The 26,280-nt window shown below is 38.1% G+C and overlaps 1 protein-coding gene across 4 annotated transcripts; it reads left to right on the forward strand.

Moving 5' to 3' along the window:
• The first annotated feature begins 201 nt into the window (after positions 1-201).
• rhot1a (ras homolog family member T1a) lies at positions 202-26,148 on the forward strand. 4 transcript variants are annotated; one of them, XM_056258154.1, is made up of 21 exons: positions 202-563; positions 1,809-1,867; positions 1,971-2,052; positions 2,186-2,229; positions 2,319-2,372; positions 2,509-2,561; positions 3,141-3,249; positions 5,989-6,090; positions 6,247-6,345; positions 7,198-7,306; positions 7,661-7,781; positions 7,947-8,031; positions 8,410-8,555; positions 8,658-8,758; positions 8,845-8,975; positions 9,050-9,133; positions 9,221-9,343; positions 10,825-11,027; positions 12,068-12,190; positions 23,478-23,624; positions 25,092-26,148. In XM_056258154.1, exons 1-21 carry the CDS (start codon positions 527-529, stop codon positions 25,207-25,209), a joined length of 2,130 nt encoding a protein of 709 aa, XP_056114129.1. In that variant the 5' UTR covers positions 202-526; the 3' UTR covers positions 25,210-26,148. The 4 variants fall into 4 exon arrangements, with proteins under 4 accessions (XP_056114129.1, XP_056114131.1, XP_056114130.1 ...); XM_056258156.1 differs by lacking the exons at positions 23,478-23,624; positions 25,092-26,148 and adding an exon at positions 17,732-18,169; XM_056258155.1 differs by lacking the exon at positions 23,478-23,624 and having other exon boundaries at positions 203-563.
• Positions 26,149-26,280: the final 132 nt, after the last annotated feature.

A 26,280-nucleotide genomic window follows, 5' to 3' on the forward strand; every position in this document is an offset into this window, starting at 1 on the left:
CTAGAGGCCATCATTCTCAGCAAAGAACTGTGGAATATTTTTTAGCGTGGCCAGGCTCGAAGGCTGAGCCTGTTTTTCCTTTCAGCGGGGGAAATGTGACACGCGTTTCCTCTCCCGGCCTACAGGAGACGGTATAACATTTTAACTGCGAACGTTGTAATCAGAAAATGCCAGCGCAAGGAGATTCGCGTTTGTCCTTAATTGTGTTCCGTAGTTACCGGTTTTTATTGGAGGTCAGTCGCTTCTGGCGTGAGCTTGAAATGTGAACCCAGAAATGTCATGAAGTGAATCTGAAGAAAGCAAGCAGTGCCTTCATATCCGCGGAAACGCTTTGTCTCAATGGCACGAATCTCGTCTGTGTGTTAAACTGGTGCGAACAGAAGTTTTATACAGACTGAGGCAGACAGAAGTGGATCCGTCCGGTTTGCCCTACACAGGCCCGCCTTATTACATATAGCAGCAGGATCAATGATCCACGACAAAGGACTTGTTCAGTATTTATTTTGATCACATTAAAGTTGCAACGATGAGAAAGGACGTGAGGATATTACTAGTCGGAGAACGTAAGTGAATTAATTCCATGGTTTCCTGTTTTATTATTTGTTAGCTTGTCTGCAGTTGCTGAATTGATTCGCACATCTCTAACGCTAGTTAGTCAACATGCGCTGCTGTTCACTATTATTTGCATAATAAACCCTCTCATTCTGCATTTTATCTTTTTCACAAACAATTCTATTCAGCCATTTGGGACTATAAATTGACAAGTGACAGAATGAAACGTTTTCACCCAGAAATAAAACAGGGCCAAGTTACTAAGCTCTGTATGTTTTTAAACGTTGTCTACACAGTCATCCAACACGTTATATTAATCTACATGCATGTCCATTCGAAGTAAAATAACTGGAAAAACTGCAGTTTTTAATTATCATAATTGACCAGCAAACCCTGACATGAAGAATGACACTAGTCCATCATTAATGTTTTGTTGATAATTTTAGTTAGATTTACCCTTGTTTATCAGGGTTATTTATAGCAGTTTTATGAGCAACTCTCAGGCATTTGCTGTAAGAGCTGCCAAAGTTTAGATGGGTCAGCCAACGCAGCCACGGGTCAGCCAACCCAGCCACGATGGGTACGTGTCCATGTAAACGTACTGCTCACCGATGCCAAAACATCAAGCTTCAGTGTTCAGACAACTTCAAAATTGATATTTTGACATTTCAGCATCTTACAAGTGTTAATATTCAGATAGTAACACCAACACTTTGAGAACATAACATACTGATCACGGGATCAGTACATTTGTATTTTTGGAAATATCAGAACCAAGGTTATGTATACTTAACTAAAACCATAAATTGTCACTTGGAAATAAAAGAAACATTAACTGAGAATACTTAGACTTTAACTAAAATGAAAATGGGGGAAAGTGTCATTCAAAATGTTAACAAAAAAATGTTTCTCAATGATACTAAAATAACACTGATCAGGACTTGTTCACAAGCTTTTCTTTTTTCAACATTAAGATTTTAGGTTACAATTTACATTGATGTTTATCCCCTTCTTTTAATCACCTTTTTGTTGTTTGCTAGTTCATTTAAAATGGTTCTGTGGTGTGAAATGAATTTTTGAAAGTAGTCTTGCAATTTGAGGCCATACAAGTGCAAATAGTACAATTCGGCTTTAACATTGTCAACTGCCCCTTTATAAGGGCACTCAAATCGTGGCAGGCATGTTTCTGGGATTCATTTAGTGCTGTGAATAGATCTAGAACTCAACGGTCACTTTGGAAATCCTTTTCTTCACAGCCAAAGTGGGGAAGACCTCCCTGATCATGTCACTTGTCAGTGAGGAGTTCCCTGATGAGGTACTCGTTAAACTAACTTTATTTTATTAAGCCAATTTTATACTTGCCTAAATGCATTGCATTACTGTGGTGTTTCTCACTTGTATTGTGGATCTCATTGAAGGTTCCTCTCAGAGCCGAAGAGATCACTATTCCTGCTGATGTTACACCTGAGAGAGTGCCCACTCATATAGTGGACTACTCAGGTAAGGATGCATGATCACATATCTCTGTATGGTGAGATTCATATAGCCAGCATCACTGTTATTATCTACATACTAATATGCAACCTCTACTGGTGTTTTGTGTGCTTTCATATTTAATTTTTTTATCCCACAGAAGCAGAACAGTCAGATGAGCAGCTTTACCAAGAAATAACAAAGGTGTGGCTTGGTTTAGTCTCTTTGATAACACAATTTAGTTTGATTTTATTGTTTTATTCACCTCCCTAGCATTTTCTCTCTCGGCACAGGCCAATGTTATATGCATCGTATATTCAGTAAACAACAAGAAATCTATCGAAAAGGTAAGTTTTGTTTCTGTGTATGCCAGACTCATTTGTCTTTCTTTCTGTAGTTACCAAATTAAATACATTTCTTGCTATTTAACTTCTGATAGTCTGAAAGGTTCTGTTGTGTCTCCTTATATTGGCTTCCCTGTAGGTGACAAGTCATTGGATTCCCCTCATCAATGAGAGGACGGATAAGGACAGCAGGTGTGTGGCTTCCTGCCAGGTTCTTGGAGGCCTCGGGCCTCTTGAATGTGCTTTGGTCTTTCCACATGGTTTTAAAAATAATAGTCTGTATTCTTCTGCAACAGAAAGATGTGACTTGATTAATTATAACATAATATAACAATATATAATATATAATCTGTATTGAGATGTCATGTACAGTAAAAATGAGATGCACTTTTTTTTTTTTTTGGATTATATTTGCAAAATGTAATTATGCAATTATTATATAAGCGTCTGGTAACTAAATGGATGTAAATAGTTATTTGACAGGCTGTTATTGTCAGTACAGCAAATATCATTAAACAATAACAATGTTTCCATTTACTTACTACTTTATATAGTTTTTTATTAATTTTATGACTTATTTACTCCGCCTTCCCCATGAAGATAGTCCTCCTGCTGATTGGCAATGAAAAATAATTATAATCCATGTACTTCCCATGTAACAATTGCTGCTTGTTTGAAATTCTGTTTGATGCCACAATGCCTCACATAAATTTACCTTCAAGGACTTTGTCTGAAGCTGTAAAATATTTTAATCAGTGTTTCTTGTCACAGAGTACCATTGATCCTGGTGGGGAATAAATCTGACCTAGTGGAGCACAGCAGCATGGAGACCATCCTGCCCATCATGAACCAGTACTCTGAGATTGAGACGTGCGTGGAGGTGAGAGATGCTCTCAGTCTGAAAAGTGTGATTTTGGTCTGAATGTATGTGATGTTCTGTACATGCCTCTCCAGTCCCTATGAGATGGAGTGTGTGCAGAGGGGCAGTAGTGCCATGGAGGAAAGTGACATCATTCTTTGGGTCATGTGTCCGTCATTCCTGCTTTATTCGAGGCATTGGTTTCAGTCTGAAAGGAGAGACAGAGCTCTCACACCGGTACTGCAGGGTGCCTGCTAGTTATTGCTTGTGCCTGCTAGTTATTATCTAAAAAAAAAAGTAATTGTCTCTCCCACATTAAAATGTGTTAAGTAAAATTCAAATGCACTGTACAAGTATATGACTATACATCAATAATGATTATTTGTAAAACTTTACAATAAGGTTCCATTTTTAACACTGAACAGTCGTATTTGTATTAACTAACGTTTACAAAGATTAATAAATACTGTAACAAATGCTAATTTTTAGTTAATGGATTCTTGGGTTGATAAGGTTAACCTCTTAACCTTCTCCAGAGCGTCGGCGCACTGAAGCGTTTTTTTTTTTATTTAGTTCAAATATACTATCAGATTTAATGTTATACCTTGACAAACTATACATCATTAAAAAGATATAAGACTCAAGATTCAGTATTTGACCACTATTGTATTCTGAGAAACTTATAGTGACAGTTATGTCTTAATTTGTGTCAGGAGTTATGAAATGAAAAAAATGAGTCGATACCTTTAATATGAATTATAAGCGTCAGCTGGTCCATTCATAAAAAACACTCCGTGCTGTCGTCATGACAGCGATTCACAAAACAACGTCCCTGAGGGCTTTTAGCTCAACAATGTGCAGATGTGGAGAAATATTGATATATTCTCATAGATTCACATCATATTTCTATAGACAGGAATAATATTTATTGAATTTATACCCAAATGCGTCGATGTAATCATAATGATCGCTTCTTACTGAGATGTGCTGTGTTTTCCATTCATACCAATTGCATGGGGGCGCTATTATGTCCAATAAAAGTCCATATATAGATCATGAAGAAGACCCATAGTCATGTGACATTCCAGGACGTCACTGAGTGATACAGAAAGTACAGAGATCGCTGTAACATGCAGATAAAGATGTTTTGAAGACAATAAACATGATTGCAATGATATTTGAGTTACCTGTGTTCTTCAAGCCATGCCAGGTATTTCATAATAATAGATTATATTTATAATGTAATGCTAATCGATATAGATTTCATCATCGTTCAGAACACTAAATAATACATTTTCTGTCTGATTTTTTTTTTATCTGAAGCCAAGTTAGATCACAGAAGATTATTTAAAACACTAGACTTGCGTTATATAGTGAGTTTGGAGCGCAAACATGGTTTTAATCTCATAAATGGTCGTGTATTGATGGTGTGCTAAGCTAACATGCTAGCGAGCCCAGGCGCACCTGCCACGAGCAGTTATTGTTTTATGATTTTTTTCTAAATAGGAATGCTTACTGAAATGTTTCAGTGCATTTGATACCAGTTTCAAATATTTAGTGAGAACTTTGATAAAAGAAATTAGGGTTTGAAACCCTATGAATAGCTTGTGAATAGCCAGTCGTTAGTAGCTATAATGCAGACAAAAGAAATGCATATTTAGAGCCATAATAACCAGTCTGGAGAGGTGTAAATGTGTGCAGGGGAGACTGAGACTGAATGGGGCACCACAAAACAATAGAGACAATAGACTGAATAGATGACTCAGAAGATGACTAAACATCAGTTTGCTAATAGAGTCTAATCAAAATAAAGTAATTTGACATGATCTTGAAAAACATTTAACTAAATACAGAGCTTTATACTTATCATTTTCAGATTTTAAATATAAAATGGTCAGACATGTGGCTTTAGCTGCAGTGCATTTCTAGATTGCTCCAGGGCCAACTTCAATTTTATTTTCATGAAGATGTTTCATAAAAATAAATTTCTAATAACTTTACAAAACTTTGAAGCTATTTAAAATGTTTTTTTTTCATTATGACAATAATTAATTCTACATTTACAATAAACAACCAGGTGTCAGCTTTCAAATGAGATCATACTTGTGCTTTTAGTGCAAAGGGTTCATGAACTGTATCTGTTTCAGTTTGTGTATGTCATTTCTGGGGATTTTTCAAAAGTGGGCTTGAAGCTTAACAGGTTAAAGAACCCATCTTATAAAGATCAAAACAACTATTATTGAGCGTCGTTATATTAAAAGGTAACTAAACCCCTGGTCAGAGCCTGACTCCACCCACTGGCAATATTTGAAAAATGCTGGAAAAGTGGGCAGGGCCCAGCGGAGCAGAGGGAGGGGGGGCGTGCACCTGAGACTGGTCTCTCTGTAGGCAAGGGTGTGGTTAGCTGGTGCCTGCTTGCATCACAGGGCACCGCAACTTCCAATAGGAAAATTCAACTGCAGTAGCCACCGTTCAACCTGAAGAGGGCAGCACTCAGATGTTTTTACACCATATATTGTAGAATTAAAACACTTTATAGCCAAATGTCAAAAAAATTACTTGAATCAATGAACAGCATTAATAAAGCCCCAGTCTTACAGATCATTAACTAAAAAAAGTTGTTTTAGGGTTTAGTTACCCTTTAAAGTTGTTAGCATATTAGAAGTAGAGTAAAAGAAATATAGAAATAAAAATGCCTGAAAAAGACATACTGTACATCAGGAAAGCCCATCATGGTTTAATTGTATTATTCTTTCTTAGTGTTCAGCCAAAAACCTGAAGAATATCTCAGAGTTGTTCTACTACGCCCAGAAGGCCGTTCTGCACCCAACAGGACCTCTGTACTCTCCAGAAGAGAAAGAGGTAAGAGATTTAGCACTTCATATTACTTCTGTTGGACTTGAATCTGGCCTCTTTCTATTGCAAAGAAGCACATGAGTGGGTAGGATCCCTACATCTAAAAATTCAAATGATCTGTAATGCTGTGTAGTAATGAGTTTATTTCTGTTTATTCTACAGATGAAGCCATCTTGCATCAAGGCCCTTACTCGCATTTTCAAAATATCAGACCTTGACAATGATGGCATTCTGAATGATAATGAGCTTAATTTCTTCCAGGTGAGAGCAGGTTTCTTCAGCACTTTGTGCTCAAATTGCTGTGGCATTTTTATACTTCCCCAGATAAGTGACAGGAGAGGTTGATTACGCACACAGCTGCACAAACTGCACCTTAATGGGAGTGAAAGAAAATTTTAATATTTTCTTAAGCAACATAGACTACGTTTACATGCAGCCAATTTTCGGGTTATGGTCGGGTTAAGGTCACTATTCGGGTTTCTGAAACATTAGGAATAACCCGTTTACATGCGTGAGCAGAGAGAGTTTCTCCTGTATACATGGAATTGCAATATCCCGATGTAATCGGCGACGCACGGTTAGCGTCAAGACGTACGGACAACCTTAAGACGCAATATGCGTCATTTCCGATTCTTCTTCCTGTATCCAAAGACAACAACAACAGCAGCAGCACGCGGATAATGAATAGTTGGGGGCAGATAGCGATCGCCTTTGTTTGCGCTTTGGTGCTGGTACTGACCTCGCTCCAAAAGTATGCTGCGCTGCGTCTCGCCATGTTTACTTCCGGTATACTGCACGCAGGTTTTTGTATGCGCCGAGAAGTTCCTCTACTCAAAAGACCAAGATTCCTTGCGAATAGAACATGCGCAGAACACAAATCACTATGGGGATATGCCGATGCGCGTTTACATGACCAAAAATTCGGGTTAGAAAAGGGGTACCCCAGGTATCATATCCCGGTTTTTAAAATCCGGGATATAAGCATATTCGGGTTTTTGCAGGTGTTTACATGGCCGTGCGCGACCGGGTTATTGCTAATATCCCGGTTTTGAACGGGTTATTGGCTGCATGTAAACGTAGTCATTGATGATGATTGGTGGTCCTGCCTTGCAGAGAACTTGTTTTAACATACCCCTGGCACCTCAAGCCCTGGAGGACGTGAAGAATGTTGTGCGGAAAAATATGTCAGATGGGGTAAAAGACAACGGCCTCACACGGAAGGGTGAGCTGAGTAGAAAGGCAAATGCCACCGGCTTTTTATATCACAGTGATATTTGGCATTCCATAGATATCATTTTGTAAAAAAATAATAATATTATTATTATTTATTATATATTTTAAGTGTATGAATACAAATCTTATATATATATATATATATTTTAAGTATATAAATAATTATTTAGATTATAATAGTATAAAATAATCTTAGATAATGTAATTATATTTTTCCTGATTTCTTTTTTTTAAAGTTTATAATTTAATATAATAGTAGATAATATATAAATGTTATGACATTTTGTAATTCGTCCATCCATCAGGTTCTGTTTGTGTCTGATGTGTGTTGTCTGTTTTCTAGGTTTCCTGTTCCTTCATACACTCTTCATTCAGCGGGGAAGGCATGAAACCACATGGACCGTGCTCAGGAGGTTTGGTTATGATGATGATCTGGAGCTGACACAAGAATACCTGTTTCCACTGTGAGTCCCACCCCAAATCCAGTATTTCAACTTTAAATTAATCATGCCGCATTAAGTAGCTCATAATCTCTGATTGGATCACATTTTTTGCAGATCTGTTGTACTGCCCTGGTTTTTTTAAATAATCAAAGAAATGTTTTCTAATGAGGTCAGTTGTTTATCTAGGTTAAAAATACCCCCAGACTGCACCACAGAGCTGAACCACAATGCCTACCTCTTCCTCCAGAGCGTTTTTGACAAGCATGACAAGGTGAGCACAGCAAAATTGGAAAAAGTTTCCCAAATAGCTGCATTTGATAAGGACAGCTATGTATGTAACTTGAGTTTGAATAAAGATGATTGAACCTTCTATGATTAATGGCCTGGCCTTTTGTTTAATTGTATAATACAAAGGTATATTTTACAGCACCTGAAAGAATGACATTATAGTGGCCATTCACACACATTCTTGCATTTTTATAAGTTGGCACAAGATGCTGAAAAAGTAGTGAGACGTCATGCAAAAGATAAAGATGCCCATATGGCGCTTATTTTATGTAGAAAAAGCAATATAAAAATGATTGGTGAACACTAAGAATGCCTTATTAAATGAATCTCTATTTTTCCCCACTCTAAATGTTTGTGTCAGGATCGAGACTGTTCCCTGTCTCCCGATGAGCTGAAGGATTTGTTCAAGGTCTTTCCCTACATGCCCTGGGGTCCTGATGTCAACCACACGGTCTGCACCAATGAGCAGGGCTGGATCACTTACCAAGGCTATCTTTCCCAGTGGACGTGAGTGCAATCCCGCAGGATTTGAAGATGGAAACAATGAACCTTTAGATTTTTGCTGAAGTCATTCATTCAAATGTTGAACATAATTTATCTCCATCTCAGGCTAACAACATACCTAGATGTGCAGCGATGTTTGGAGTACCTGGGTTATCTTGGTTACTCTATTATCCAAGAACAGGAGTCACAGGCAGCCGCTATAACAAGTAAGTGTGTTTTAGCATGTATCCTCATTCGTTCATTTATCTGTAAGGCTGATTTATAAACTATTATTGTGTACTTCCTTGTGCAGTCACCAGGAATAAGCGCATCGATCTGCAGAAGAAACAGACCCAGCGCAGTGTTTTCCGCTGCAATGTCCTAGGTGCCCGGGGCAGCGGTAAAAGTGGCTTTCTGCAGGCTTTCCTGGGCAGGAATCTTGCGGTGAGTACAAATACCTCACAGGAGCGTCTAGCACTTTGACTTTGATTTTGACTTTCTCCCTCTTCATATTGCAGCGTCAGAAGAAGATAAGAGAAGACCACAAGTCTTACTATGCCATTAGCACAACTTATGTTTATGGACAAGAGAAATATCTGCTCGTAAGTCAAAGTTCTTTTGCTTTTTACACTAATATATGGTAGTCTTCATGTCTGGCCAGTGCTGATTAGCGCTTCTTTCTCTCTCAGCTGCATGAGGTGCTGCCAGACTTTGAGTTCCTTTCTGAGGCTGATATGGCTTGTGATGTTGTTTGCCTGGTGTATGACATCAGCAACCCGTGCTCATTTGAGTACTGCACTAAAGTCTACAAGGTCAGTATATTTTTAAAATGTTTATTGTCAAGACTTCATTCAATTTGATATGGTGGTTTCAGTAAATTAGGTTTCTGGTTATGTTGCTGAAATGGGCCTTTTTTGTAAACATGGATCCCAGCTGTAGATCGTATCTGTGCAGTAGCAATAAAGCTATGTATTGAATTAGTGTCAAATTCATTTTAAAGTTTGAATGTCGTTATTGTGGGTTTCTTGTATGGTTTTCTTGGGTTCATAAGCTTGGAGAGGGCTAGCTTAGCATGTAGCATATACACTTGGCTACTTGTTCTGGTTATATGTGACATAACTTACTGAAAGTCACTTTAGTAAGAAAGTACATAAATGTAAGTGTCATCAACACTACCATTCAAAATTTTGGGGTCTGTACAATTTTTGTTTATGATTTTGAAAAGTCTCTTATGCTCACCAATACTGCAATTATTTGATAAATACTGTAAAACAGTAATATTTTGAAATATTACAATTTAAAATAACTGTTTGCTTTTTTTTTAAAGTGATTTATTCCGGTGATGTCAAAGCTGTATTTTTAGCAGCTGTTATTTCAGTCTTCAGTGTCACATCTAATATGATGATTTGCTGCTCAATAAACATTTCTAATTATTATTAATGTTGAAAACGGTGTTCTTTGATGAATGGAACATTTAAAACTGCATTTATTTGAAATAGAAATCTTTTATAACAATATAAATGTCTTTACTGTCACTTTCGATCAAGTACATGTATCCTTGCTGAATAAAGTATTAATTAAAAACCATTGTACTGACCACAAACTTTTGAATGGTAATATATGTATGGATTTAAAATAACAGCTTATATATTATTTCAGTGTCGTCTTGTGGATCCAAAAAAGTTTACTGAGCAAAAACTGCCCCTTGTTTCTCCAAGTTGTTTATTGTGAAACTTTTTATTTCTCTTGTCAATTTTATTGTGAATTAGTATAAAGGGTTAGTTCACCCAAAAATGAAAATTCTGTCAGTAATTACTCACCCTCATGTTGTTCCAACCCCGTAAGACTTTCGTTCATCTTCGGAACACAAATTAAGATATTTTTGTTTAAATCTGAGACCTGGATCAGGTAATTGATATCTGCCATAAGACATTGTTAAAATAGTCCAAGTGACTACAGTGGCTCAACCTTAAGTTTATCTGACCTAAGAGTAATTACTTTTCCTAATGAGTAACCTAAGAGTAATTACTGACAGAATTTTCATTTTTGGGTGAACTAACCCTTTAAGATAAAGCTCGACGGGCAGGGTCAACAATCTATTGGTCGGTTTCCACTGGAATGACATCTGTGTGTACATGTAGCTTCTTTCCTTCTGTTCAGGATGAGATTTGGGGAAAGAATTGTGCTTTTGTTTGCATCCTTTTTTAAGCTCAACAAAAACACAGAAATAACTCCAAATATATGTTGTTATACTGGTTAAGGATTTTTTTAACACCGTGATGTCTTTTCACAGAAACACTATATGGACAGCAAGACACCCTGTGTGATTATTGCTGCCAAGTCAGACCTGCATGAAGCGCGTCAGTACTACAGCCTGTCCCCGTTGGATTTTTGCCGGAAACACAAGCTTCACCCGCCACAGCTGTTCACCTGCAACACAGCCGAAGCACCCAGCAAAGACATCTACACCAAACTCACCACTATGGCCATGTATCCGTGAGTGTATATACTGTAGCCCCTTCTTTAACCCGACCAATCTGCCCCACTGTCTGCTACTCCTGTTAGATTGTGATTGGCTCCTCCGGCTCTCCCTGCTCGCCTCTTTTGTGTTTGTCTATGTAGTTATCGTCTCCTTGTGCTTTTAAAGCTCTTAGGTAGGTGTCATGTTAGCAGTATCTTGGAAAGCTGTTTCATTGGTGCGGTTTCGGAGACATTCAAGTATCATTTGTTCCATGGTCTTTTACTGAAGTGCATAATATCAGGGAAAATGGTTCTGTAGTGGCTGGTGGTGATGATAGTTATGTTCTTTCCTAAGGCTATGTACAAGAACTTTGTTTTAAATAACTGATTTGAAAACAATTTTTTTTTTTTTGGAAAAGGCTGTGTGTGAAAACACCTACTCATGGTCCAGTTTATACAATAGTAAGCGATTTTTGGTAAGCAATTCTTAGGAAAGAACTTTAGGTAGAAATATGTAATTCAAAGTATACATTTAATTTTTTTTAACTGTCTTCATTTAAATACTTTTTTTTTCTTTTTTGGTAGGGCTGCACAGTTTGGCAAAAAAGCTGCTCACGTGTAAATGAAAACCGTGTGCTTCCCTCTGAGACGTGCAGTGCAAATATTTATAGAATTAAATTGCAGCCTATGTGATTTAATATCTGCATTGTCATATCACAATTTCAGTTTTATTTCACTTAATAGTGCAGCCCTATTCAAGCTTTTTGCTTGAGCTTGTTTTGCCAAGTTGTATAAATCTTTCCTTTTATATGTTTGGATTATGATGTTTCAAGCCTTCCCAGCGTGCTCTTTCTTTTCCTGTTTTTTTTCCTTTTGCGTAACTTGTCAATAGATTGCCGTTTTCCCCCACAATTCTCTTCTCCCAGCAATTGAATAGTTTTTTTTATTATTTTTCTTTTTTTTTACTGTGCTTACCTCCCTGCACTACTTCATGTCCAAGCCCAAGTGGAGGATCCAGCTCTCTTGGAACTTTGTCACGTGATGCTGATTCTTCCTGTCTGTGTGTGTTTCTGCAGCCACGCCAAGTTACGCTGCATGTGCAGCTGCAACAGGTGTACCTTTTGCATCTGTCACAACCTCCTGAACTCTGAGCTGGTGCGCTCTGTAAAGGCCAAAATCTACAGTGCAGTTCTGAACAGGTCTCTGAGTACAGCTCTATATACCACCACTCTCTCTCTTTGCAGGGCGATCTCTAACCTCGGCTTCTTAACACCTCTTTATTTGCTGTTGGCCTGACAGCTTTACATTGCATATCCACAGAGGGATTTTGGGAAATTTTCTGGCTATATGTTAAAATGATGATGGCTGTGTTATTTTAAAGTTTGTCACTAAATTTATCATAACTAAAGTAGACTGGTCGGCCAGAATAACGTATTTCATTCACACAAGGCCCAAACATGGTGTTATAGCAGCTCCTATTGATTAACATTGTATTTGAATCTAGCATTTTCTATACAAGTATCAGTGATGCATATGAGGCATGATATCGCACTTTCACTTCTGCTTCAGCTTGTGATGCATCTTACCAACCGTATCTTAACTCATTTTGCAAAGTGCAGACTGAATATTGCTTGTATGCTTGAGATTAATACTAATGTAAAACTAGAGATGGGAATCTTTTTTTAAAAAACAAAACTTGTTCACTAAATCATTTTTTTTTAAATGAAGACATTGCTACTTTTTAGCAAAGACACATTAAATTGATCAAAAGTGACAGTAAAGACTTAAACATTATTACAATTTATTTGACTTCCTATGAACTTTAAGCATCACGACTGCTTTCAACATTGATAATAAAACAATATTTCTTAAGCAGCAAATCATCATATTAGAAGGATTTCTGAAGGATCATGTGACACTGAAAACTACAGTAATGATGCTGAAAATTCAGTTTTGATCACAATATTTTAAAAAATATTGCAATAGAAAAGTTATTTTAAATTGTAATATTTTACACTATTAATGTTTTAACTGTATTTATCAAATAAATGCAGCATGGGTGAGTATGAGAGACTTAGGCTATGTCTACATTAATCCGGATACATTTGAAGATGTCGTTTCAAATGCTCTCCATCCACACTTACGTTTCAGTGTGGTTGAGAAACTTTTGGAAAATGCCTGAAAACGCTAAATTCACCTTACTGCACATGCGTAAAACCTCACAAAAGCTCACTGAGACGATACAGATGGAAAAACAAATAATAAAGTTATCGCGCAATTCTGACAGGATCATTTTATTTGGCAAAATATCTCACCATTTACTTATCCAGTTCGCACTCAGTCACCATATGTTTGGTCTAAAACGCAACTGCTCTCCTGTATTGCCGCAGGACAGCAAATGTGAGTACATTTCTGTCATCTTTGCAGAACTGTGATATGAAGAGTGTGCAAAGTAACATTTTAGCAACGCTGTTAAAGTGAATAGCAGATAACAGGCACAATAGAGGGTATGCATTGACGTCACTTTCCTGTCGGAACACGCCCCCCTCAGCTGGACTGAGTGGCAAAAGAGCTGCTGCATGACTGGAGTTAATAGGGGAAACTGCAAAAACACAAGTAAAACAAAAAATAATCAGTTTAAACTAAAGGTTGGACTCGATATAGTGTTCCTTACAACTTATCAAAGATCCAGTGATCATGGATATAGAGGGAATGCATTAACGTCACTTTCCCGCCGGAACACGCCCCCCTCAGTCGGACTGAGTGGCAAAAGAGCTGCTGCGTGACTGGAGTTAATAGGGGAAACTGCGAAAACGCGAGTAAAACAAACTATTATCAGTTTAAACTAAAAGTTGGACTCGATATAGTGTTCCTTACAACTTATCAAAGATCCAGTGATCCATGGATATTGACATGCAGCCAGGAATCGTGTTTCCTGACATTTATATGTGCCTGATTTCGACGCCGGGGAAATAAATTATGAAAATTTGCCTGTTAACGTTTTATATAAATCAATATAGATAGGTCTAAATCCGAGTGATCACTTACATTAATGTTATACTGTATATCATCATATCGTCCAGCCCTAAAACTTGTATAGTTTTTTGTCAGTGTTTATTTAAAAACATCCAATTATGCAGAATATAGTCTGTTCTGTAGCTTTTTGCAGTCTGTAAAAATATACAGTACCTCAGATTTCTGGTCAAATCTAGTTGTACAGTCAAACGCAAAGCTCTTTTTCTGTTTTAGATGTGTTTTTTTTTCACGGCATTCACGCTGAAAACAAATGCTGCCGCTCAGTCTTTTTGCCACTTGTGGGCGTGACCGCATTCACTCCGGCCGACGGTGACGTCATGCACATACCCTCTATTGACATGCAGCCAGGAATCATGTTTCCTGACATTTATATGTGCCTGATTTCCATGCCGGGGAAATACATAAAGCAAATTTTCCTTTATATAAATACAATATAGGTAGGTCTAAATCCATGTGATCACTTAAATCAATGTTATATATATCGTCCAGCCTTAAAACTTATATAGTTTTTTGTCAGTGTTTATTTAAAAACGTCCAATTATGCAGAATATACGATGATAATTATTTAATTGATGAGTTGTCAATACAGTTTATAACAATAAAATATATAGGGCAGGGGTGCCCAACCCTGCTCCTGCCGATCGACTGTCCTGCACACTTCATCTCCAACCCTAATCAAACACTCCTGCCTTTAATTTTCAAGTGATCCTTAAGACCTTAATTGGTTGCTTCAGGTGTGTTTGATTAGGGTTGGAGATAAACTGTGCAGGACAGTCGATCGGCAGGAGCAGGGTTGGGCACCCCTGATATAGGGTATGGTTTTACCCCTAAATTCAGCATATTGACACAGAATGATAACTGCAAATCCATATTTTGCTGCCTGGAGTCCAGTTGTTTCTATGAATTGCAGCGATCCATTTGCTTCTCTGTTCTGTAGCTTTCGGCAGTCTGTAAAAATATACCTCAGATTTCTTGTCAAATCTAGTTGTACAGTCAATCGCAAAGCTCTTTCCAGTTTTAGATGTGTTTTTCGTGCCATTCAGGCTGAAAACAAATGCTGCCATTCAGTCTTTTTGCCGCTTAGTGGGCGTAACCGCTAGGGGTGGTGAAAAAAAATCGATTATTGATTAATCGCGATTATGTTATGGACGAGTATGAATCGATTATTACATTTTCAAAAATCAATTTTTTATTATATATTAAAAAAAAATTTGCATTATTTTATTTTGTAAAAAATGTTATACCGGAAGTTGAACGTCACGAACGCGCCCAGTTCCGCAAGCGCGTGTAACGGCACTACGGCAGCCAGAGCGAGTGAGAGCAGGTGTGCCACAGACACACTGGCTGCGTGGCGGCGTCTCAGCTGCGTGGTGTCCGTTTTTATTTCGGCTCCCATGTTAACAGGTTAGAGCTTGCACACTGCCTGCATGAGTCGCGCGGAAAACGCGTGCATGCTAGAAATAGAACCGACGCCTATTTTTCACGCGACACGCAAGCGTGTTGGAAGCGTTTCCAGGCAAAATAGAAAAGGAAACGATGTTTATATGTCATTTTGTACACGAATACATATTCATAAATTACATTTTCATGTTTGAAAGTCTAGGTTTTGATATAAATTCAGATATCAATGTAATTTAAACTAATAATAATAATAATAATTATCGATTTTCAAATATTGCCATTATTTTTGCCTATATACAAATTTATGTCATTTTTATTTTTTAAACAATCGAGTCCTGGTGTTCACTACAGAGGTCATAGCATAACATATGAATAAAATATCTCTTTTTTTTTTCATTTGTTTCTTATGCTCTTAACAATGTGATTACATGAAGAAGAAAAAAAACTTTTGAAAAAAACGTTCTGGGCCTCAGGAGGATATAAAGATAATAGGCTACAATAACAACATAGTGTGTCTTCTGAGTGACGGTCCACCATCAGGCTAAATATAGGCTCTTTAAAGCTACACAAAATTTGTAAATGTTATTGAATTAAACAGACAGCCCACTTCCCTATTTTTCGGATTTTGGAAGATGTGTGATAACAGTTGAAATTGTTGTCGTAAAGGCAAGAGGCAAGAGTTGAAATTGTTGTAGTAAGGATTAACACACCGCTAACCCAAATGTAGACTGTCCCTCTATGTCACCTAGCAGCAGCGGCGCCGCGTCAGACACGTTTCTGGTGTGCAAAGACACAGAAAACGCGACGCAGCTGACACGCAACAGAAACGCCACGCTCACGCCACGCAGCCAGTGTGTCTTCGGCCTAACGAGCGTTGCTTGCTACAACACCTTGTCTTTCTAGAAGAAAATTGTCCAATTTCTACAGTATGTTGGTTCTGATCTACTTCCTAAAGGAAATAAGCCTTTCATTTATTTGTTATTGTTTAGTTCAACTTGATGAGTCACAACACAATGTGATGTATTCATTTCTGTGTTCTACAGAACATAAGCTACATACAAATAATTCTGAAGTTATAACTACACGACACAGAAAGTGCTTTGAGTTGTTGTTACTCAATAAAAGAGTTAAGTAATTCAGCAGCTGACTTTTTTTAATACTGCAAACACTTTGTAGTGTATTTTCGTTTACTGTTGTGAAATGAAAAATCAATAATCGCTAATCGAGAATCGTTAATAATCGAAAATCGACTGTAATCGAATCGGGACTTCAATAATCGTAATCGAATCGAATCGGGAAATCAGACAGATTAACCACCCCTAGTAACCGCAGTCCCTCCGGCCGACGGTGACGTCACGCGCATACCCTCTATACCGGTATAAACATGAATATCAATTAGTACAATGTGTCACATGACTAAACTTACATCATCGTTTTTAAATACCTCCGGTTTGACAGTCCACAGTACATTGCGAAAATGCTGTTTTTGAATTTATCCACTTTGGAGAGCGTTTTCATTAATAAAAACGCTGTCTCAGTGTGGACGGAAGGCCAAAACGGAGAGAAAAAGATGCGTTTTCAAACGAAAACGTATTAGTGTGGACAAGGCCTTATTTCAAAAATCGTACTGATCCCAAACTTTTGTATGGTCAGAATCATAATCGTTAAATTCCTTATGATTTCCGTTTCTAGTTCAAATGTCATGCAGGCTTGTTTCCTTTTATAATTCCTGAAAATGGATACGGTTGTTCTCAAACATGCCATAAACATTAAAAACACATGTTTATAAAGGCATCCTTTGGATTTTGGACAGAATGAGACAGATTTGCATTTGTCCTCGTGTTATGATGTTGAACCAGTTGAGGTGGATATGCAAGCTGTAAATCTGCACTAATTCACTCATCCTTGCTTCAGGGTCAAATGTGGCCGCAAGGTTCATATAAGCCTTTCATTTTTGGTTGCAATTCTTACTGAGTTATTTCATACTGAGCAGTTGCTCTCTTAGATTTGGTAGATCTTCTAATCTTTCTTACTGCCTATAAAATGTAACTTCAGGTGAAATGCATGGGTGTGAGTTGTACTATTTCCTTATTCACATAGTAAAGAATAAGTGATCATTATTTGTCTAAAGTTAGTGCATGACTAAAATTTTTTATTTAATATAATTTTCTTCTAAGCATATCCCTTTCTTACACCTCTATGGTTTTTAATGTCATGTTCATGGTGCACAAAAATCATATATCAAAGTTCTTCTGTCTATTAAATGTAATCTTGTGAATTTGTTTTGTTCTGTCCCTCCATAGGTGTTCCTTTTCATTTGTTTGGCTGGCCTTTTTCGTCTTTGTTTTGCATCTCTTAACATCATGTTAGCAGTCCCTAATGGAGTCTAACCATGTCATGTTTCTCAGCACTAATTAAGAAAGCTTCCTCAGGACTAACTGTTCATATGCAGTGATTTGACATCTAAGGGGCTTAGTTTGTGTTGCATTGTGTCCGTATTTGAATGGCTAACATGTCTAACCCGTTGCTGCTAATGTATTGTTTAATCTAAAACACATGCTTCTCTTGCCATTATTGTTTGGTGCTTTGACGAATAGTATCTTTTTTCCATTTTGTTCTTGTCTATGTCGTTTAGTCAGTGTTTTATAGCCAGTCTGATTTTTAAGATGTGTATGGTCTTCAAATTCAAGTTTCATTCAGGTCATTTATTGGTTGTCCATACTGCGGTGCTCAGTAGATGGCAGAAGTACATTTTTATTTTTAAAAAATAATTCCTTTTTTTTTTTTTACGACAATGCATACATATATAAACAGTTGTAATCAAAATTATTCAGGTTTATTGGCAAAATGTACAGACTTTCAGCTGTTTGCAATGATCAAATCAAACAAAAGTCAACAAATGTTTCAAGTGGTTTACCCAAATTCAACTGAAAATGCAACTTTTAATGACTTCTGCAGTCTCAAAATTATTCAACCCCTTCATGGCAAGCATCTTTAGTACTTGGTAGTAACACCCTTTTGCTGTTAAGACCTGCTGCAAACGAGATGTATAACCAGACACCAGCTTCTGGCAGCATTTCTGAGGAATCTTAGCCCATCCTTTATAAGCAATGGCCTCCAGTTCAGTAATTTTCTTGGGTTTGTGTGCTGCAACCGCCACCTTCAAATCCCACCAGAGATTTTCTATGGGGTTCAAGTCAGGTGACTGTGTTGGCCACTGTAGAATCTTCCAGGACTTCTTCTGCTACCAAGCCTTGGTGGAATTTGAGGTATGCTTGGGATCATTGTCCTGTTGGAAAGTCCAATAACACCCAAGCTTTAGCTTCCTCACTGACGGCATGACGTCCTCCTGATACTTCAATGAATCCATCTAGCCTTCCATGCTGCAGGTTTTCAGAGCCAGAGCAAAGGAGCCCCAGAGCATCACCGAGGCCCGCCATGCTTTACTGTAGGCAGTGTTCTTTTCAGCAGAGGCTTCATTCTTCTTCCTCCAGACATACTGCTGATTCATAGGGCCTTTTTGTTTCATCGCTCCACTGAACAGACTCCCAAAATTTCTTTGGCTTATTTATGATTTTGAGCGCTTTTCTTGTTCTTTTGGGTCAGTAGTGGTGACGTGAACGAGTTCTGGCATTGAAATCGCATGCGTTTAATGTGTGTGTGTATGTGTATTATAATATATACACACACACACACACGTGATTTCTCATTGTGGTGATGATATTATAACTCAGATAATTAATTAATTAGATCAAAAGTAATTCCATTTTGTAAGATCATTTTCAAGTAATTCCAAACTTCGAGAGGCAGACGACAACATTATGTGATCAAATACAAACAACTTGTTAACACGCTCCACAGCGCCACCCAGTGTATTTAACTTTGAGTTAGTGCTTGGGATTTATCATGGATTCAATGCATTTACGGCCAGCAAAGCATCGTAGTAAAATTCGAATAGTATTTTATTTTTTGAATAATAATTACAGATTGAATATTCGTGCACACCCCTACTTTGAACTTGCAAACTATGCTTCCAACGGTGTCTCTAGGAACATTTAGTGCCTTAGCTATCTTTTTGTATCCTGTTCCTTGTTTGTGGAGGGTGATGATATCTTCTCTTAACTTTTATCTTAACTTATTCTATTCAGGGGGTAATTTTGAGACTGCAGAAATCATTAAAAGTTTCATTTTCAGTTGAATTTGGGCAAACCACTTGAAAACTTGAAACATTTGTTGTGTTGAGCTATTTCAATTACTTTTGTTTGATTTGTTCATTGCAAACAGCTGAAAGTCTGTAAATTTTGCCAATAAACCTGATTTGCAATGGGCGTTGTGTAATTTTGATTATATGCATTGTAATCATACACAGACACACACACACACACACGTTGGACAATGAAACTGAAACACTGGCAATTAGTGTTGGAGGTTTCACACATATACATGCGGCCTGGTGGCCGATCTTCAGTGATTTTTACATTCCATCAGTAAGATCAGAGTGTGAAGGTTGAATTAGCAGAGCAAAAGCACAGCTGTATGGGAGACACACTCACCTAAAGGATTATTAGGAACACCATACTACTACTGTGTTTGACCCCTTTCGCCTTCAGAACTGCCTTAATTCTAAGTGGCGTTGATTCAACAAGGTGCTGAAAGCATTCCTTAGAAATGTCGGCCCATATTGATAGGATAGCATCTTGCAGTTGATGGAGATTTGTGGGATGCACATCCAGGGCATGAAGCTCCAGATCCACCACATCCCAAAGATGCTCTATTGGGTTGAGATCTGGTGACTGTGGGGGCCATTTTAGTACAGTGAACTCATTGTCATGTTCAAGAAACCAATTTGAAATGATTCGAGCTTTGTGACATGGTGCATTATCCTGCTGGTGGCCATAAAGGGATGGACATGGTCAGAAACAATGCTCAGGTAGGCCGTGGCATTTAAACAATGCCCAATTGGCACTAAGGGGCCTAAAGTGTGCCAAGAAAACATCCCCCACACCATTACACCACCACCACCAGCCTGCACAGTGGGAACAAGGCATGATGGATCCATGTTCTCATTCTGTTTACGCCAAATTCTGACTCTACCATCTGAATGTCTCAACAGAAATTGAGACTCATCAGACCAGGCAACATTTTTCCAGTCTTCAACTGTCCAATTTTGGTGAGGTCTCGCAAATTGTTGCCTCTTTCTCCTATTTGTAGTGGAGATGAGTGGTACCCGGTGGGGTCTTCTGCTGTTGTAGCCCATCCGCCTCAAGGTTGTGCGTGTTGTGGCTTCACAAATGCTTTGCTGCATACCTCGGTTGTAACGAGTGGTTATTTCAGTCAAAGTTGCTCTTCTATCAGTTTGAATCAGTCGGCCCATTCTCCTCTGACCTCTAGCATCAACAAGGCATTTTTGCCCACAGGACTGCCGGATACTGGATGTTTTTCCCTTTTCACAACATTCTTTGTAAACCCTAGAAATGGTTGTGCGTGAAAATCCCAGTAACTGAGCAGATTGTGGAATACTCAGACCAGCCCGTCTGGCACCAACAACCATGCCACGCTCAAAATTGCTTAAATCATCTTTCTTTCCCATTCTGACATTCAGTTTGGAGTTCAGGAGATTGTCTTGACCAGGACCACACCCCTAAATGCATTGAAGCAACTGCCATGTGATTGGTTGATTAGATAATTGCATTAATGAGAAATTAAACAGGTGTTCCTAATAATCCTTTAGGTGAGTGTATATCAGAGTTCAAAAGAGGACCTATTGTTGGTGTGTCTTGCTGGATCATCTCTGACCAGTCTTTTTGGTGTATGGAGCGCTATGGTATCCAGGGTAATGTTGGCATACCACCACAAAGGACCCGAACCACATCCAACAGGAGTAACTGTTGACACGAGAAAGCTGTCTGAAAGGGATGTCCAGGTATAGACCCCTTTTCAGTTAGTAAACATGGTGACGTTTTTTGTGGGCGGAGCTTAGGTGGAGGCAGAACGATCCCTCTGGCCGCTTCCCTAACGTTAGTTTGCAAGTTTTGTTAGCTTGTTTTTTAACAATGACTGGAGAAAATCCGATTTTATCTTAATGTGCAAGGTCACTCAGTGTCCAGGACCGCGATTATTTGCAAAAGTTGATTTTAACGGACAGAACCAGATTGGCTGACCCGTACTGTACACACGCTCACTCAATGGATGGACGATCTGACAGGATTAACGTTAATGCTACCTCCGGTTGAGTGGCCTGACATCTACACCTATCCGATAGAGAAACCGAGCGTAAAGAGAAACTGAGGGCGTATAAATCTTGTTTCAAATATTTTTATTAGAGCACATATTCACATCGTTATATTATCTACATCATACACAGAAGTATAATGTATAACCACATAGAAATGTGTGCAGTTAGGACATACTGTCCTCTTTTTGTTTTTAGAACATACAACAATGTCAAAACAACACAAAAAAAAGAAAAAGAACAGAATCAACAGATGGGCATATAAATCTTTAGATGCCTATAACCATGTGCTGAATGGTCATGTACAAGACTTGTGTGGTACGATCCGCAGTTCTGCCTAGCCAGCGCAAAGAAGACGACAATGTAAAAAGTGACATTACGGTGCAATGTTAATGATGTGAATATTTTCTAGAAATAAAAATTCCAGATACAGCATATTCATTTTTTATTGATTCTTGCACCCAACAACACAACAAGATGACGTTTAATAATAATAATAATAATTTAAGCTCCTTATGTAGCCGAATCTGTGCTGGTTTGTATTAGCCGCCTCCAGTTGTCCGTTTGTTTTGCCTCCAGCTAGAGCCGTGACGTAACTGTGACGTCGGCGGAAAAGGGGTCTATTAACCTGGAATATATACAAAAAGCATAAAACCACAGCTGCCCAACTGACTGCAGAATTAAATCTGCTCCTCGACTCTCCTGTTTCCACCAAAACGGTTCATCGGGAGCTCCACAGTCAATATTCATGATCGGGCTGCTATAGCCAAACCTTTGGTCACACAAATGTTGGTTTCATTGGTGCCACTGCCAATAGTTCAAATCTTGGGCTCTGGACAATGTATTGTTCTCTGAGTCCACCTTCACTCTCTTTCCAACATCCGTGGCTTATGGTGTGGCTTGACACCAGAACTGTCGCTGCCCAGAGTGAAGCACGGGTCAGTCAGTGATGGTTTGGGCTGCAAAATCTTGGCATTCCCTACTGTGCTTGATGGGCATTCAAAAGCATTTGTTACTGCCGAGAACTCCTGAACCATTCTGGAGAACTATGTGCATCTGATGGTTCAAAGTCAAACAATGTATCCTGAAGCGGGTGCTGTGTATCAGCACGATAATGCACCAATACACACTGCAAGATTTGTGACAGAATGGTTTGATGAACATGAATGTGAAGTTGAACATGGGCTGCACAGTCACCAGATGTAAATATTTTTGAGCCATTTTGGAGAAGCAAGTCCGAAAACTTTTTCCTCCACCAGCATCACAATGTTCTGGCCACTGTTCTGCAAGCAAGAGGAATGCCTCAAAATCCCTCTGACCACTGTGCAGCACTTGCATCTGTCATTCCCAAGACGAACTGATGCTGTAATGGATGCAAAAGGAGGCCCTACTACACCATATTAATAAATTATTGTGGTCTAAAACCAGGTGTTTCAGTTTCATAGTCCAACCCATTTTTGTTTGTGTATGTATATTATTATTATTATTATTATTATAACCTTTATTTTACCAGGAAAGAAGCACATTGAGATTAAGAATCTCTTTTACAAGAGCTTCTATATATATATATATAAAATTACATTTAAAGTGGCATTCATTGCCAAACTTAAAAACACACAAATCATTTGTTAAAATGGACAAGCATTCGGAATTCTGTTAGTTTTTAGTGACAAAGCTGCTATTTCTCAGTAATAACTATATAGTGGTTTGCAAGAGTTTGTATGTTTACAGCATGTGGTGAGCAGTGGGGTATGTTGGGGTGGTCCTGTCAGGTGTGCGGTTATTGAACTGCCATGCTGTGTGCATGTGTGTATAAGGTTGAGATCTTTTATACAAGATGTGGGCACGTTTCTTTTGGCTGACGAGGAGTCCGGCCTCACCCATCAGGTTCATGCAGTCAGCTTTGTAGAGGACTCTGTCTACATGGAGTCGTCTGTCGACCCGTTTCTGCCCGTTTGTAACAGGTAAAGACCCCCTTCCTGGGGTACAAGGTGCCAGTGCCACAATGGGATTTTAAATGGGATTTTAAGTTTAAAGAAGACATCTTCTTGACCGGTTTACACAGTCAGGTGGTTAAATAAAATTAAAATTAATTTATTTATTTACTTATTTGTTTTTCACCACATCCTTAAGGTATCTGCAGACGTCTGGATGGAATTCTGCAAATTACTCTGTATTATTTGTTGCTTTGTGAATGCCATATCACCTTTGTTGCTTTGATGGGCTTTTTTCCCTTTAGCTTTTTTCATAGGTTTCACTCAAACAAACATTGCTATAAGCTTTTAAAGTTTTGTGTCTGAACCTGGATTTTGGATTGGTAGTGTTGAGCTGTTTAAACCTTCTGGATGTGTGTTGGGTGAGTTTAACCTCACAAGAAACCTCTTGTTCCAGTAGTGTTTCTCTCTGTCACCCTGTCTTTACCGTCTGAACAGTGTTCTTTAAACATTTGTGGCTTTTTGCCCCTGAAAACATTAGCTGATTGATTCCTGCTTTCCAATGCTGCCTCTTTTCCAGTTTCAGCAGCTCCACTGTCTTTGTATATTATCAGATGTACAAAAGCATAACAAAATTTAATTTTATTAAGTATAAATCCTACTGTATGCTTAAATGCCTATAAATGGAATAAAAAAAATACCTATATGATCAAATAATATTGTCTATCACTGTTAATTTTCATGAAAAATCCGTTTACATTTCCAAACATTCCTTTTGTCATTAATTGTAATAATCCAGTGAGATTTTTGAATGCACAAGGAGTCTGACAACAGACGGTATGGTCCACACGGATATCCACACTGATTTCACCATCATCGAGTCTGTCTGGGATTACATGAAGAAACAGGAAAAAACTGAGACAGACTAAATCCAGAAGAACTGTGGCAATGTCTCCAAGACGCTTGAAGAAACCTTCCTGCAAATCTACCTGAAAAACTATGTGCAACTTTACCTAGGACAAAAGCTGTTTTAAACGCAAAGAGTGGTCACCCCAAATATTGATTTGATTTAGTTAATAGAAGTTAATTCATGAATAAAATCTGACATTTTTGAAAGCATCCTCACTTGTGCCTAAAACTTTTCACAGTACTGTAGCTTTGAAGGAAGGTTTCTTCAAGCATCTTGGAGACGTTGCCGCAGTTCTTCTGGATTTAGTCGGTCTGTTTTTTTCTGTTTCTTCATGTAATCCCAGATGGACTGAGATGATGGTGAGATCAGATCTCCGTGTGGATCATACCGGTTGTTGTCTCCCTGGATTATTACAATTAATGCCAAAAGGAATGTTTGGAAATGTAAACTGATATTTCCTACTGACACACTTTTTTTTGTGTGTAAAAATACTAACTTGTCGATTCAGACATTTTGTCATGTCTCACAAACCGTATGAACACTGTCTTAACAATCCTGTTGTTTCTCTTACTTTTGCTTTTCTACAGACACATGACCCAAGCTGACCTGAAAAACTCTACATTTTGGCTGAGGGCGAGTGTCGGTGCCACCGTGTTTGCCGTTCTTGGCTTCGCCATGTACAAAGCTCTCCTCAAGCAACGGTGATCAGTGCAACCAGCATGTTACAGCAACCCAGACCCTCTTAAAAAACTACAAAACCCATTATCCCTCATTCCATCCTTATTTCATTTAGGACAGAAGATTCCTAGAAATAGTTAGCTACATTTTGTATAAAAACTGTCTTTCCCAAACCAAATGTTATTGGAACTCGCCTCATCAGCCGTGTACTGGAACATGACATCTACAGTATGGCAGGAGCTGTAATCGCGTCCTCTGCTGATCTGACAGGAGGTTTTTATTGATGCGCACTGATGTTTTCCTCAGGTCAGTATAATTGGTGTGACCTATATTGAAAAGAGACAGCAGAGCGTCAGGATTTACTCTGATAGGTGAATGAACTCTGTTTATATATGTATATATCTTACTGGACATTATAAGATTGTGTCTAGCTAGTGAACAAACCATATTTGAACTGTATCACATAGACACTCGTGCTTTAGGGAGAAGCACTGAAACAAAGCCATTTCTCAAATGTAAAGGTCATTTTGCTCTTAGCACATCACAGCTGTGTTTATTAATTTATTAGCCTTTTCTATGTTGTTTTTGGCATTGCTTGAAACATGCATAGAACAAGGGATTATTTTATGCAATATCTGGTTTTTATTTTAAGATGCATTTCTTTTCTTTTCCATACTACCCATGGCCTTTATAAAGATTTTGCACAGAAAAAAAAACTTTTTATTTTCTGTAATATGGCATTACTAGGTTTGTTCCAAACCAGACTAAATAGTTCCTCCTTACTCCATTACAAGGACTGTATGAAATTCTTCCCAACTAACAATCATGTAGAGAAAGTCATTTTGTTTGTCTAATGTTTTAGCTCTTATGCATATGTAACTTTCAATGCAATGCTCTGTTCAAAACCATGGGATTGTTGCACTTGTGGGTTTTCAGATATTTACAATAAATAATTGTGTGAATAAATCTGCCTGTTGTTTACTTCAGAGACACTGTGCCTACTTGCATTTTTTTGCATTCTTAAATGCTCAAATAATTGTCCCACCCACCCAATAATAATAATAGTTAATAAATAATCATTTTGCATAAAATAAATTA

This window comes from Rhinichthys klamathensis, unplaced genomic scaffold (genome assembly GCF_029890125.1).
Source record: "Rhinichthys klamathensis goyatoka isolate OS25496 unplaced genomic scaffold, OSU_Roscu_1.1 h1tg000149l_1, whole genome shotgun sequence".
Classification (NCBI taxonomy): domain Eukaryota; kingdom Metazoa; phylum Chordata; class Actinopteri; order Cypriniformes; family Leuciscidae; genus Rhinichthys; species Rhinichthys klamathensis.